The sequence below is a fragment of the Crotalus tigris genome, unplaced genomic scaffold (genome assembly GCF_016545835.1).
Source record: "Crotalus tigris isolate CLP2741 ecotype Arizona unplaced genomic scaffold, ASM1654583v1 scf7180000024416.509849, whole genome shotgun sequence".
In the NCBI taxonomy this organism is placed as follows: Eukaryota; Metazoa; Chordata; class Lepidosauria; order Squamata; family Viperidae; genus Crotalus; species Crotalus tigris.
The window spans coordinates 122,133-134,608 of NW_024100582.1; the positions used below are offsets into that span (position 1 = coordinate 122,133).

Consider the following 12,476-nt stretch of genomic DNA (forward strand, 5'->3'; position numbering starts at 1 on the left):
TTCATGTTCAAGAATGGGAGTAGAAAACATCGGGCTTAGATAAATTATTCTTCTCCCATCTGAAGTCAGAATGGGCTAAAGAGGGCTATTAAAGGGGTTGACTGGTTTATTTCAAATACCTTCCTTTTCTAAGCTGCAAGTAGCCTGTGTGATCCCTGTTTCAGCAGCCTTTGGCTGGGGTATTTCTGGGGGTTACAAGGGGTCTGGTGATCTCTCTGTGCACTGACAAGTGTCCTACACTGGCCATAATGGGCTTGGTAACCCCTTGAATCAACGCCCCCCCCCCAGTCAGAGGCTTGTAAGGCAGACAGGGCTGCAATAGAGATTTTTTTAGTCAAAGGAAAGTGTTTGATACAAGATGTTTCACTCCAGTATCTAACAGAGCTTGCTTAAGATCATTGTGGATTAAAACAGAAAAGTAATTCCTCATGTCTTTAGGGTCTTTCAAATGTTTTCCCAGATACCGCCTGGCAAGACCCATATGCTTATCTCTCTCTGTGTGTGTGTGTGTGCTCCATTTCCATCCACCGCTCCGTGCCCTTGGTCACTCCACACATTCCTATTGTCTTCCTGCCTTATTTCCCATCTTTCGTTACCTTTCTGCATCTGCTTATCCAGCCCAGGATTGCTCAGGATGCTGCAGCCCACCCAGCACTCCTTTTAAAGATAGGGTGCTGCATGATGTTGCCTGTAGTTTGACACTCATCCCCATTACTAGGGGGCTCTACTCCAGCTATGAACTGGTACCATAAATAGTGATGGCAGTTTTTCTAAAGGATCCTCTTTCCCCTGCTGATCCCCAATGGTCCTGCACCATGTTTTGGAACCCCTGTAAGACACTGAAGCGGTCAACAGGCTTGGGGAAATTAGGATTTCTCTAGGTGTGCTGTTTATATGGACTTCAGGATAGGTTAATATGATCTGCTCAATCTCTTGGTCAGACAAACTACCAGAGGCTGTGTAGCCTCCAGGTCCATTTGAGGAAATTGGGGCTCAAGACTCACATCTGTAGCAATCTGTTTCAGCTCTCCTGATAAAGGAGTATGAATGACTACTTATTCCCACTCCTCCAACTGCGGGTTTGGGGCATTTCTGTGCCCTGTTTGTGCCAGGGTTTCCACTGCAGCTATTGAAGCCTGGGAAACTATTGCTTAATTCCTCAAGAGGCTCCCACCCATCAGACAAAAAGTCTGGGGTTTCATCAGGATCTGAGCCTGTTAACCAGGCAATTTGGTAAGATTGCTGCCTTATTTGTCTGCGCAGCTCCCCAACCTTACTACAGTACATTCTCTACAAGCTGGGTGCTTATTCCTTGGCGAGGTCTGCACAAGGTCCTTTAAAGCTTCCATTTTTAATTCTTGCACAGCATCGTTTTATTACTCTTTGCTTTGCCTCTTCCCTTGCTAAGCTATTCGTCAGTTGAGCCAAAGTCTCTTCGTTCTACCAGTTGGCTCTTTTGCGGCTGGTAATCAGTCTGCAAAACGTGGTGGTTACATCTGAGTCGTCGCAGCTCCAGGTCTGCTTTCGAAGAGGAGCTCTCCGATCGGATCGGCCGGAGGAGGAGAAGTCCCATTCGGGTCAGCCCTGCCCCCTATATTAGGGCCACCACTCCAAGTTCATCTTTCTGTTTCTTGGCTCCTCTTTTCTACCTTGGCATCTCTCCCTGGATGCACGGACTCCTGATTCAGGTGACGCTTCTCTTACTTGACGACTTGGTTGTAGGACAGCTCCAACACCAGGTGGGTTTCTGGGCGGGCTCTGGTGTTTGTAAACAGGCTCAAATATTCTCGTCCCTGCCAAACATCCTTTTCTTTTGGCCTCCGGCAGCTGAAATGTTCCAACGATAGTTTCCCTGTGGTTGCTGATTATTTTGGCCGAGGTGTTTTCAACAAACTGATCCTCCTCGTAGACCTTCCTCCGAGCAAGTCGGCCGCAGCGCTGGATGCCAGCTTGCAGCGGGACCTGGCTTGTCAGGAGGAACAGGAGCACGTGGACGTCCTTCCCTCCAGATGGGTTTATTTTGGGGAACTGGGAAGCGGCAGAGACGGACTCAGGCGGGAACGGGGAGGAACACGACTCAGGGACAGGAAGCCCGCTGGCCGGCCTCGGCTTTCCCTCCAGGACCCCAGGATGGGCGCCAGGCAGGGCCGGGGCGGTGCAACTTTCTCTGGCGGAAACAGCCCGACTGGGGCTTTGTTTCCGGGTCTGTATGGCCGCTGGCTCTCAAGCAGGCCAGAGCAGAAGCTCCGGCCAGGCCTGCCAGGGCCACAGTGGCAGCTGCAACTGCCGCCTCGGAGGGGGGGGGGGAAGGCAGCCCTTCCTCCTCGAGGGCTTCTGCTGGTGCGGCTGCCCGGCTGCCTCAAGGGCGCCGCTTCCACCGGCCTTCTTTCGCGCGGGCGGGCCGGCCCGGGCGAGGGTACCGGGGCTGGAGGTTCGCTGACTACGGGGCTGCTAGGGCGAGGCGCCCACCTGCCGGGAAAGGTCGCCAACGCGAAGGCGCCCTCCAGGGGACCGGAACGGATGGCTCGGAAAGCCCCGGAAGTGACGTCACACGGGAGGCTCGACGCGCTCGTCCGGCGAGGTGACCCGGTCGCGGTTGTCGTTCCGCCGGCCCCGCCGCCCTTTCGTCGGCATGAGCGGCCCGCCGCCGTCCTCGTCGCCGTCTCTGGCCCCGGTGAGCGCAGCCCTCCGCCCTGTCCAGCTTGCCGCCTCACCTCACCGCGTGGCCCCCGTTCCCCGCGCCACCCCCTCGGCCCGCCCCTGCCGCCACCCCCCTTATCGCGCATCCCAGAGCGGGGCGGTGCCTGCGGGCGGGCGGGCCGGTCGGGGAGGGTCGCAGCCGCCCGGCCTCGGGCTGAGAAGCGCTGGCGGCCGCGGCCGAGGAAGCCCGCCGGAGATGGCCGCGGAGGTGAGGGGCGCGCGCGAGACCGGCCGGCGGCCGCGCTCTCTTGGCTAGGGCGGCGGAGGCAGGGGAGGGCCGGCACCGGGCCTTTCCTCCCGGTCTCGAAGCGGCTGCGGCGTTCCGGCCTCGCTTTGCGTCTAACGGGAGAAAATTCTTTTCAGAATAAAAACTCCTCGGAGAACCGGACCATCCGCGTTGGCACCCGGAAAAGCCAAGTAAGGGTTCCCAAGTCCCGACATACCGCGATAGGAAAATCTTTCGATTGCTCTGCGCTTTTGTGGGGGGGGGGGGGAAGTGTTGATTTTTCTCCTCTGCACAAACTCCCGGTTGTTTATCGCAAGTCAGCAACATTACCCAAGGGAGGCAAAGGGACAGTAGTCGAATGACGGAGTAGCCTCTCTTTTTTCCTACCTTTCAGAAGACCCTTAGGGTGGGGCTGATTGTAACCCTGCTGGGCCCCCTAAGCAGCTGAGGCACAGAGAACTTTGTAAGCTGCACCCAGCTCTTCAAATTGCACCTATGCATTTCTGCATTGCAGGGTGATGGGGTACAGCAACTTCTAGGAGCACTTTAGAGTATTACCTCTGGTGACTGGTGCACAAAGCCCAGTTTTTCTGGCCCTGTAGTACTCATGATGTTACCTATTTGGGTAATGAAATGTCTGCAAGAAAAAAACCAAGCCCAGAGACCACCAAGGACCCCTCAATTCAAACCTGAGCTACAAATATTATCTTTTACCAGTACAAAGCCAATAAGGCATTGATGGCCTCTGCTTGGCTGGCAGGGTTAACTAAAACTTTGGCTGTTGGACCATCCCGAATAGATTGAGCAAGCCTTGCTCTCTTTTCTTTAGCGTAGGAAGAAGTGCAATCTTTTTTGCTCAGGGCTGGAATGGAAAGCAAGCAGGGAAAGTTGTGCAATGTGACAGTGCCAGGAAAGCAGCATCTCCAGCCACAGAAATCCAGCATGGCTGCTAAGGCAGAGGCGTTGAAAGATCCACCCAAAGATGCAGGATTGGGAAAGGCTGATAATGCCATACCCTTGTAACCTAGAGCTAATCTCCACCTACCAGCCTCTAACAAGTATGGGGAGGCCAGCAAGGAGCCAAGCAGAGAGGAAGGGTTGGGTGGATGGGGGAACAGCTCCCCCCTGCCAAGGCCCAGGAACTGCCCTTCCTCTTGCCCAGTAGCACAGCCAGAGTCTGCCCCCTCCAGTCTCATCTGTTGGGGGGGGGGTTATTTAATGCCTGATGGAGTTCAGGTCAGGTTGTCCTTTGTCTTCTCCCAGCATTGTGTTCCCATAGTGGTGCCTGATGTCAGAAAACGTTTGTGTGAATAGCAGGCCCACCCACCCAGAGCTATTTTAGCAGATAGGATAGAGGGGCAAGGTTTCCTCTTGCCTGGGCTCTTGTACGAGCAGCAGAAAGTTTGAATTCTGTTGTTTGAGTCCCCTTCATGATGGGAGGCAGGTAGCTGTTGTGTTTCTGATGTGCTGGGGGGGCTTTCTGAGAGCCTTTTCCTTCCTTTCTCAACATTGCAGCTGGCTCGTATTCAGACTGACAGTGTGGTGGAGATGCTCCAGGTGCACCACCCGCATCTCTGCTTCAAGATAGGTGAGCATCCAGGGAAGGGGGCCTATAAGAGAGGGTCTGCTCTTGAGGTGGTGTGGAGGCAGCCCAAGCAGGTATATTAGGAGCAAAATGGAGGGAAGGAGGGAGGCCATGGTTACCCTCCAACTTCTTTTTCTCTGATAGTTGCCATGTCAACCACTGGAGATAGGATTCTAGACACAGCCTTATCCAAGGTTTGTTCCCCTGCTTATATGTTTTTTTTTCTCGCTCCAGACAGCCAGGGCTGTCCTGTAGGGCTATGTGACAATAGAGCCCTGGGAGTCCTGGGCAGAGTGGCCTTGCAAGACTGGAAGGGTACCCATGCTGTTTCTCTTCCCCAATAGATTGGAGAGAAAAGCCTTTTTACCAAGGAGCTGGAAAATGCGCTGGAAAGGGATGAGTAAGTGCTCTTCTTCTGAAGGTTTGTGGAACATTGGTGGTCCTGTTGAAGTGGGCTCAAAGCCCGACTCTCCAGGACCATAAGTAACATGGGTCCCCTGCTCCCTACTTGATGGCCATTCAGTTTGCCAGGGGAGAAGCCAGCACTTCAATGCCAGACATACTGTGGCATGATGGCGGATTGCAGATTTCTGGTCTGGCATGTTTTCTTCTTTCTTTTAGAGTGGACTTGGTGGTTCACTCCCTGAAAGATCTGCCCACCTCCCTGCCACCAGGCTTCACAATTGGTGCCATCTGCAAGTGAGTTTGAGCTCCTCTCTTGCCTGGGTGAGCCAAGTGGTGGCCCTGCCCATCTGCCCGCCTTCCTTTTGCTTGTGAACCTGGCCACAGCAGAGGTGCCTAGGGAGTGTCTCGGGAGCAAGAGGGGCCGAATGGTGCTTGAGCTTCTTTCTCTGCTTGGCCTGCTATCCTTTTGCCAATGTTTACTGGAGAGGTTTCTGAAAAAGTCATCCTCCGTCCTTTGCAGGAGAGAAGACCCACACGATGCTGTCGTCTTTCACCCCAAACATGCTGGCAAAACCCTCAGCAGCCTCCCTGAGAAGAGGTGAAGGGCTGGCTGGAGCAGGAGCTTGGCCTTGGTCCAACTTCTGGAGTCCCACCCTGGATTGATGCTCTAGTGGGCTGTCTGGGTGCTGTGCAGGAGGGGGGAGAACAGGGCTGCCTTGCTTCTTGGAAAGCAGAATACAGAATAACAGAGTTGGAAGGGAATTTGGTAGTCTTTTAATCCCATCGCCTGCTCAAGCAGGAGACCCTATACCAGGGGTGTCAAACTGCCAGCCTGCAGGCCGGATGCATCAGGGCGAAACTGCGCCCACCCCATTGCCGGCAATGGAAAAAAAGTCACGATACGTCGAGACACGTCACGTGATGTTGCGAGTTTGACATCCCTGGCCATTTCAGACAAATGGTCATTGAGTCTCTTGTTTAAAAATTGCAGCTTGCGAGGGGAGGAGGGAAGAGCCTGGGAGATCTTAATGGAATTGAGGAAGGTTCTGAGTAGCCTTGCTCATCTCAATTTTGGTTTTTCTGCAGTGTAATTGGGACCAGTTCACTTCGCCGTGCAGCTCAGTTGAAAAGAAAATTCCCTTGGCTGCAGTTCAAGGATATTGTATCCTTTCATGATTCAGGCTGGCCCAAGTTCACCTTTATTTGATTTCTCTGATCACCCAAACTTGCAAATCAACTCTGGGCGGCTTACAATTAAACAGAAGTCTAAAACCTGGGGTCATCTGCCTGCCCACAATGAGAAACACATGCTGGAACAAGACAGGCCTTGCTTTGCTCCTTGCTCTGGCCTTTATTGTGTCTCCAAGAACAGTAACTGCATCAATGATACACTGCCCCAATTCATAACAAAATTTAGTCTGAATAACCCAGCTTTTATCCTAAAAGAATTGAGATAACAGCTGATTCTTACTCCTCTTGACAAAGCAGGTCCTTCTTCAAGGTACCTTTGTTTTTTCTGGCCTGAGTTTGGCCTTTTGCAGCTGAGGTTGGCTTCTCAGAAGGGCTGGGCATGTCTCCCTCCCTCAGAGGCTTAGGGTGACCAGCTATCCACACCCAGACCTACGATCATAGTGCCCCACCTCCTGGCAGCGGGCCTGGCAGGCTAGCAGAAGCCTCTTGGTTTTGCTTAGCCTTCCGACAGAGGGGCAACCTGAACACCCGCCTGAAGAAGCTTGATGACAAGGAGGACTTCAGTGCCCTGGTTCTGGCAGCTGCTGGCCTTAGGCGCATGGGCTGGGGGGACCGCATTGGCCAGGTGAGGGGCAGGGGATTGGCATTTATGCCACGTTGTCCCAACAGTGGGGTGTTTAATATTCTATTTTAAAAAGTAGTCTGTTGCTGACTCTCACTTCCCTCTAGATTCTGAGCCCCGTGGACTGCTTGTATGCGGTTGGGCAGGTGAGTGATGGGATCTGCCTGGCCAGTTGAACCTCCCAGGTTTTCTTTTGGCAATGGAGCCCCATATCTCTCCATCTGGCCTCTGGAGAACACCTGGACCTTGGATATCTGGGTCTCTTCTGGAAGGGAATTGCACTGCTGAAAATCCCAGAGCTGGGCAAGGAGGCACCCTGGCTGGCCAGACTTTTTGGGGCGGGATACAGACTCCAGAGGGGTGTGCTGCTACTTACTCTTCATTGCCCCCAACAGCTTCTGTTAAAGGGGGAGCTGTTTGTTCCCCTTTGCTGGGTATCTGTTGTGGTAAGAGACTACTTTGGTGCACAGATCTTTCTTGATCAGGCAGCAGGGCTTAGGTGAATCATTTGGAAGGGGAATCCCTTATCAGCTCAGGTGCCTGCTTAGAGATGGGAAAACCCCCCAAAAGGGACTGTGATGCAAGTCCTAAGGAAGGAGAATGCACTTTTGGGGGGCATTGAACCACAGGAATGGAAAAGCGCCCCCTTCCCTTTACTGCCCTCTCCCCCTCCAGGGTGCCTTGGCCGTTGAGGTGCGGGCCAAAGACCAGGAGATCATAGAAATGATCTCAGTTTTGCACAACGAGGAGACTGTGCTGCGCTGCATCACTGAGCGAGCCTTCATGAAGCACTTGGTAGGTTTCTCAGGCTGGTGGGGCCCCCTGAAGCACAGCCCAGCAGCCTTGCCACGTCTTCAAGCTGTTGCTTCCCTCCGCAGGAAGGAGGCTGCAGCGTGCCGGTGGCTGTGAGCACCCAGCTGAAGGACGGCCAGGTAAAAGCAACTGGCTACTCCACCTCCTGCTTCCACTGCAAGGCAGACACCAGCAGAGTGCAGAAGCCTGCCTCATCCTGGGAGGGAGGGAACAGTTTAGAAAGATCACCTTTTTTAAAGAACTAAAATTGAGGAGGCTGTTCACAAATGCTGGCATTTGTCTCCATTCTGCTTGCTAATTGGTTTCAATCTCCCTCTTCTCCAGCTGTACTTGACTGGAGCAGTCTACAGCCTTGATGGTTCCGACAGCTTGCAAGAGACCATGCAAAGAAATGTGAATTTTTCCCTGGAGGTAACAGTCTTGGTTGTTTTCAGAGTAACAGCTACGGAACTCCTTTACTCTAGGATAACCACACTCTCTACTGCATTCTGGGGGGTGGTGGTGTCCCTATTGTTAGCTGTCAGTTCAACTTGAGCCCCAGCATGTCATGGCCGTGACCCCATAATACAGTTCCCTATGTTGTGGTGACCCCCAAGTGGGTATGGCCACCAATAAGAGGGAGTAGGACAGCTAGGGAAAAGGGAAAAAAATGGCGGACAGCATGGTTTGGTGACCCCCATGAAATGGTCGTTTGACCCCAAATGGGGTCCCGACCCACAGGTTGAGAACCACTGCCCTAGGGTGAGATGTGGCTTCTCCTCAAATCCTTTCCCACAGGCTGCCCTTCCTTTTCAGAATGAAGGTGGTCCCGATGACAATCTCCAACATGCTGGCATCACAGCATGGAATGTACCTCGTCTTGCTCAGGAGGCAGCAGAGAGGCTGGGCCAGGAGGTGGCTGATCTGCTGCTGAGCAAAGGGGCCAAACAAATCCTCAGCGTGGCAAGGCAACTCAACAGTGCATGATGGGCACCACCTCCTTGGAGAGCTATGATGCTGGCCAGTTATTTATCCCTCCTGGAGGAGAGGGGAGCAAGAGATGATCTGCCACTAGCACTGCCGGGGGAGCAGCTGAACATTTGGTGTGAAGAGGCAGGTTTGGGGCAAGAATTGCAAATCTGCATATCCACCAAGAAATCACTGGTTGGTCCAGCAGAGGTGTAAAGTTGAACTCTGCTCAGGACTTGGGAACAATTACTGCTAAAACCTATTAAAGATCGTGCACAGAGTCTGGCGCTTTTTCCACTGCAGCCGATCGGGTTCTTAAATCCCAAAGAGCAGAAAATGGGGGGGGGGACGGGTAACATGCCATCTGGGAACTAACTCGCGACCACCCCCACGGGGCAATGCGGCTGGGCTGGAGACCCCCCCTCGGTACCCCTCCATCCTAATTTGCACGCGGGGAGGGGCCCACAAACTACCGGACGAGCGCGCGTTTTCAACGTCCTTTTATTGGGGACGTCCGGGAGGCCGCGAACAGCCCCGCCATTGAGTGAGGCGCGGGCCGCTCCTTCCCGCCGCCGGGAGTCCCGAGTCCAACCACGTGGCACCAGCAGGAGGTCCGCTGCTCCGGCTTGCCCAGCTCCGCCGCCTCGGTTCGGTCTCCGGTTCCGCGGCCGCCGCGCCTAGTACTCCTGCGAGGCCTGGACGGTCCCTTTCTTGCGTGCCACCGCCCCGCCGCCCTGGGCCGCGGCCTTCCGGGGCAGGAGCGCGGCGGGGATGTTGGGCAGGACACCGCCCTGCGCGATGGTGACGCGGCCTAGGAGGCGGCCGAGTTCCTCGTCATTGCGCACCGCCAGCTGGACGTGACGCGGGACGATACGCGTCTTGCGGTTGTCGCGCGCCGCGTTGCCCGCCAGCTCCAGGATCTCGGCCGTCAGGTACTCCAGCACCGCCGCCAGGTAAACGGGAGCGCCGGCTCCGACCCGCTCCGCGTAGTGTCCGCGTCGCAGTAGCCGATGCACGCGGCCCACCGGGAACTGCAGTCCAGCGCGCGACGAGCGCGACTTCGCCTTGGCCCGGGCCTTCCCGCCGCCCGCCTTGCCGCGGCCCGACATCGCAAACGCCGAAGGAAGCGAGGAACCGCCGACTTGGGCGGGCCGCCTTTATATGGCCCGCGCGTCTCACACTGGCCCGCCCGCCGATTGGACTCTGCGCCCCGCGCTCCTGATCATTGGCTGATGCCAGGGCCACTGAGCAGACAGCGCGCGCGATTCAAAGGTTCGCAAAAAAGCCACCTCGAAGGAGTCCTTCCCGAATAAGACGCCTGCAGCCGAACCGACGTGAGGCGTGCGAAATCATAGAGCATAGAATCCTAGGATTGGAAAAGGACCTCAGAGATCTTGTGATCTAGCCCAACCCCCTGCTCAAGGCAAGAGCGTTACACGATCTCAAATGGTTGCCAAGTCTGTTTTTAAACCTCCAGTGGTGCAGCACCCGCAACTCTGGGAGGCAAGTTAATCCACTGATTATTTTCGCTGTCAGAACATTTCTACGATGGATCTCTCTTTAAAAGGCTTCCCCTCTTTACTTCTTGCTTTGCCGCCTGGTGCTTTGGAAAATAAATTAATCCTCTGTCTGGGATGCCCTCCCAATCCCGTCCTCTAGGCTAGACATACCCAGCTCCCTCCAGTGTTCATCATACAATTTAGTCTCCAGACCCTTCTTTGTTGCTCTTTTCTGCACTCTATCTGGAGCCCCAGCAACTTTTTTTTTGTATCATAGTAACCAGAACTGGATGCAGTATTCCAAGCATAGTCTTACCAGTGTGGTGCACAGCGGTACTATCACTTCTTGTAATGCTGCCTCTTATGATGCTGTCCCTGTTGATGCAGCCCAGAACTGCCTTGGCCGTTTTGGCAGCTGCAGCACACGACTGGTTCATACCTGTGGTGGCCCACTAGGATGTATAGATCTCTCTCACCTAGACCTGTTGAGCCAGGCAACACCTATTCTATCCCCCAGCTTGATATCATCTGCAAATTCAATGAGTTCCTCTTCTATCCCCTCATCTAGATCATTTAAGATGTTGAAGATGGAACTGTGAGGTATCCCACTGCATGCTTGCCTCCATGTAGATGTAGTTCCATTGAGAACAATATGCTGCGTATAGTTCATCAGCCAATTGCGAATCCATCTGGTGGTGGTACTGTCTATATTGTTCTATCTTACAAGGAAGTAGGTTGTAGCCCACTTTGTCAGATGCCTGATTGAAGTCCAAGTATACTACGTCTATGGCCTTTTGTTAGTTCACTAATATAATCACTATCAGAAAAGGCAGTAAGGTTTGTCTGGCATGATCTGTTTTTAACAAACTCATACTGGCTTCTAGTAATCTTCTTGTTTGTTTCTAGGTGTGTTCACAAATCCTCTGCTCGATTATCTTTTCCAGGATTTTCCCAGGTATTGACATCAAATTGATTGTCCTATAATTTCCTAGATCCATTTCTCTCCTTTTTATAAATTGGAACCACATCAGCCCTTTTCCAGTCCTCTGGTAGTTCCCTGCACTACAAGATATTTGAAAGATTACATTCTGTGAGGCTGAAATTACATCTGCCAACTCTTTTAAGAATCCTGGGATGCAAACCATGTTGCCCAGATGATTTGTATTCCTCCAGGGTGGATAGGTATTCTCTTACTAATCTCTTTCTTATTTTGACTTGTATATCTGTTCTATCTCTCTCAGTGTCCCAAAGGTGCTTTCTCATGAAGCAACTGGACTTTATTTTTTCTTTGAAGACTTTTCACTTCTTATCCAAGAAACCTCTTCAGTTGTGACTGGATGGGGAGGGGGGATAGATTTATATTCTTTGCAGACAGCTGGTCATTTGCATTCTTTTAGAGCAGGCATGTCAAACAAGCTACACCTAGTCCGGCCCCGCAAGGGCAAAACAAATCCCAATACGTCACAATACGGCCCGCAATGTGATTGGGTTTGACACCCGTTTTAGAGACGCCATTTGGAGATTTACCTGTGTCCTCAGGGTCAGCTGAGTAGTGCAAACATGTGTGGAGCCTTCTTGGCTGCAGGACGTTTTCTGCCCTGTGTCCCTCCACTGTTGAAAACAGGCGCAGGCTATTGGGGATGAGTCTGTGTTGCCTGCATCTCAAACTGAAGTGCAAATGGTTCCTGTAGTCTGCAATGTTTTCTGGAAATCCGTTCATACTCTGCACCATTCAAAGGGTATTCATCCCGAAGTGCATGGCTAAACGTCTATGGAGATTCTCAATCATCCAGGTCCACACACGTTTGCACTATTCAGGTGACCCTGAAGACACAGGCAAACCTCCAAATGGCCTCAATGACTCTCTAAAAGAATGCAGATGGGACAACCATGACCTGGATGACTGAGAATCTCTAGAGACATATCTCTCTCAATGCTACATTTGGTAGGCTGGGATATTTCTTCCTTTTGCGTAAAAACAGAGGCAAAGAAGGAATTAAGCAGTTCTGCTTTCTCTCTGCTGCCTGTCACCTTCTTGCCCTCTACTCTCATTAGCAGACCTATTGTTTCCTTTTCTTGTTCCTTACACATGAAAATATTTTTTTTCTTTTTCTTTTTTTTCCTTGAAGAGCTTCTTAGCATTTCTTCTATTTTACGCATCCAACACCCTCTCAACAAGCTCTCTGCAAGAACCCTCCACCTCTTCCAAATTGATGACATCAGTTATACACGTGTGAATGAAGACAAATATACACGTCCCAAGATAATATTGCAGGATCCAATCTGGGTCGGTCACCAGGACCAGAGATTTTGTCTTCCGAGCTTTCGTGGGTTCAAGTTGCAGATTTGCATAATGGAGCCATCAGCTGTGGGCCATGTGCCTCTGCCACAGCCTCCTCCCCAGCTCAACCTCTGCCTATTCCTACACCATGTCCTCAAAATGCTCGATCTCCACTTCACCCCTCTATGGCAGATACATAAATATGT

General features: G+C 52.6%; 2 protein-coding genes across 4 annotated transcripts; one reads left to right on the plus strand and one right to left on the minus strand.

Moving 5' to 3' along the window:
• The first annotated feature begins 895 nt into the window (after nt 1–895).
• Nucleotides 896–8,771, plus strand: HMBS (hydroxymethylbilane synthase). Of its 3 annotated transcripts, none has more exons than XM_039329816.1 (14): nt 896–2,674; nt 3,064–3,117; nt 4,442–4,514; nt 4,656–4,705; nt 4,856–4,911; nt 5,133–5,210; nt 5,437–5,514; nt 6,003–6,078; nt 6,619–6,732; nt 6,837–6,875; nt 7,405–7,524; nt 7,608–7,661; nt 7,867–7,953; nt 8,320–8,771. In XM_039329816.1, the coding sequence occupies exons 1-14, from the start codon at nt 2,633–2,635 to the stop codon at nt 8,506–8,508; spliced, it is 1,110 nt and encodes a 369-aa protein (XP_039185750.1). In that variant the 5' UTR covers nt 896–2,632; the 3' UTR covers nt 8,509–8,771. The 3 variants fall into 3 exon arrangements, with proteins under 3 accessions (XP_039185750.1, XP_039185751.1, XP_039185752.1); XM_039329817.1 differs by having other exon boundaries at nt 921–2,674; nt 8,338–8,771; XM_039329818.1 differs by lacking the exon at nt 896–2,674 and adding an exon at nt 2,759–2,908.
• A 204-nt stretch (nt 8,772–8,975) lies between these two features.
• Nucleotides 8,976–11,936, minus strand: LOC120301968 (histone H2A-beta, sperm). The gene has a single exon (XM_039329824.1). The coding sequence runs from the start codon at nt 9,597–9,599 to the stop codon at nt 9,168–9,170; it is 432 nt and encodes a 143-aa protein (XP_039185758.1). The 5' UTR covers nt 9,600–11,936; the 3' UTR covers nt 8,976–9,167.
• Between the last annotated feature and the right edge of the window lie 540 nt (nt 11,937–12,476).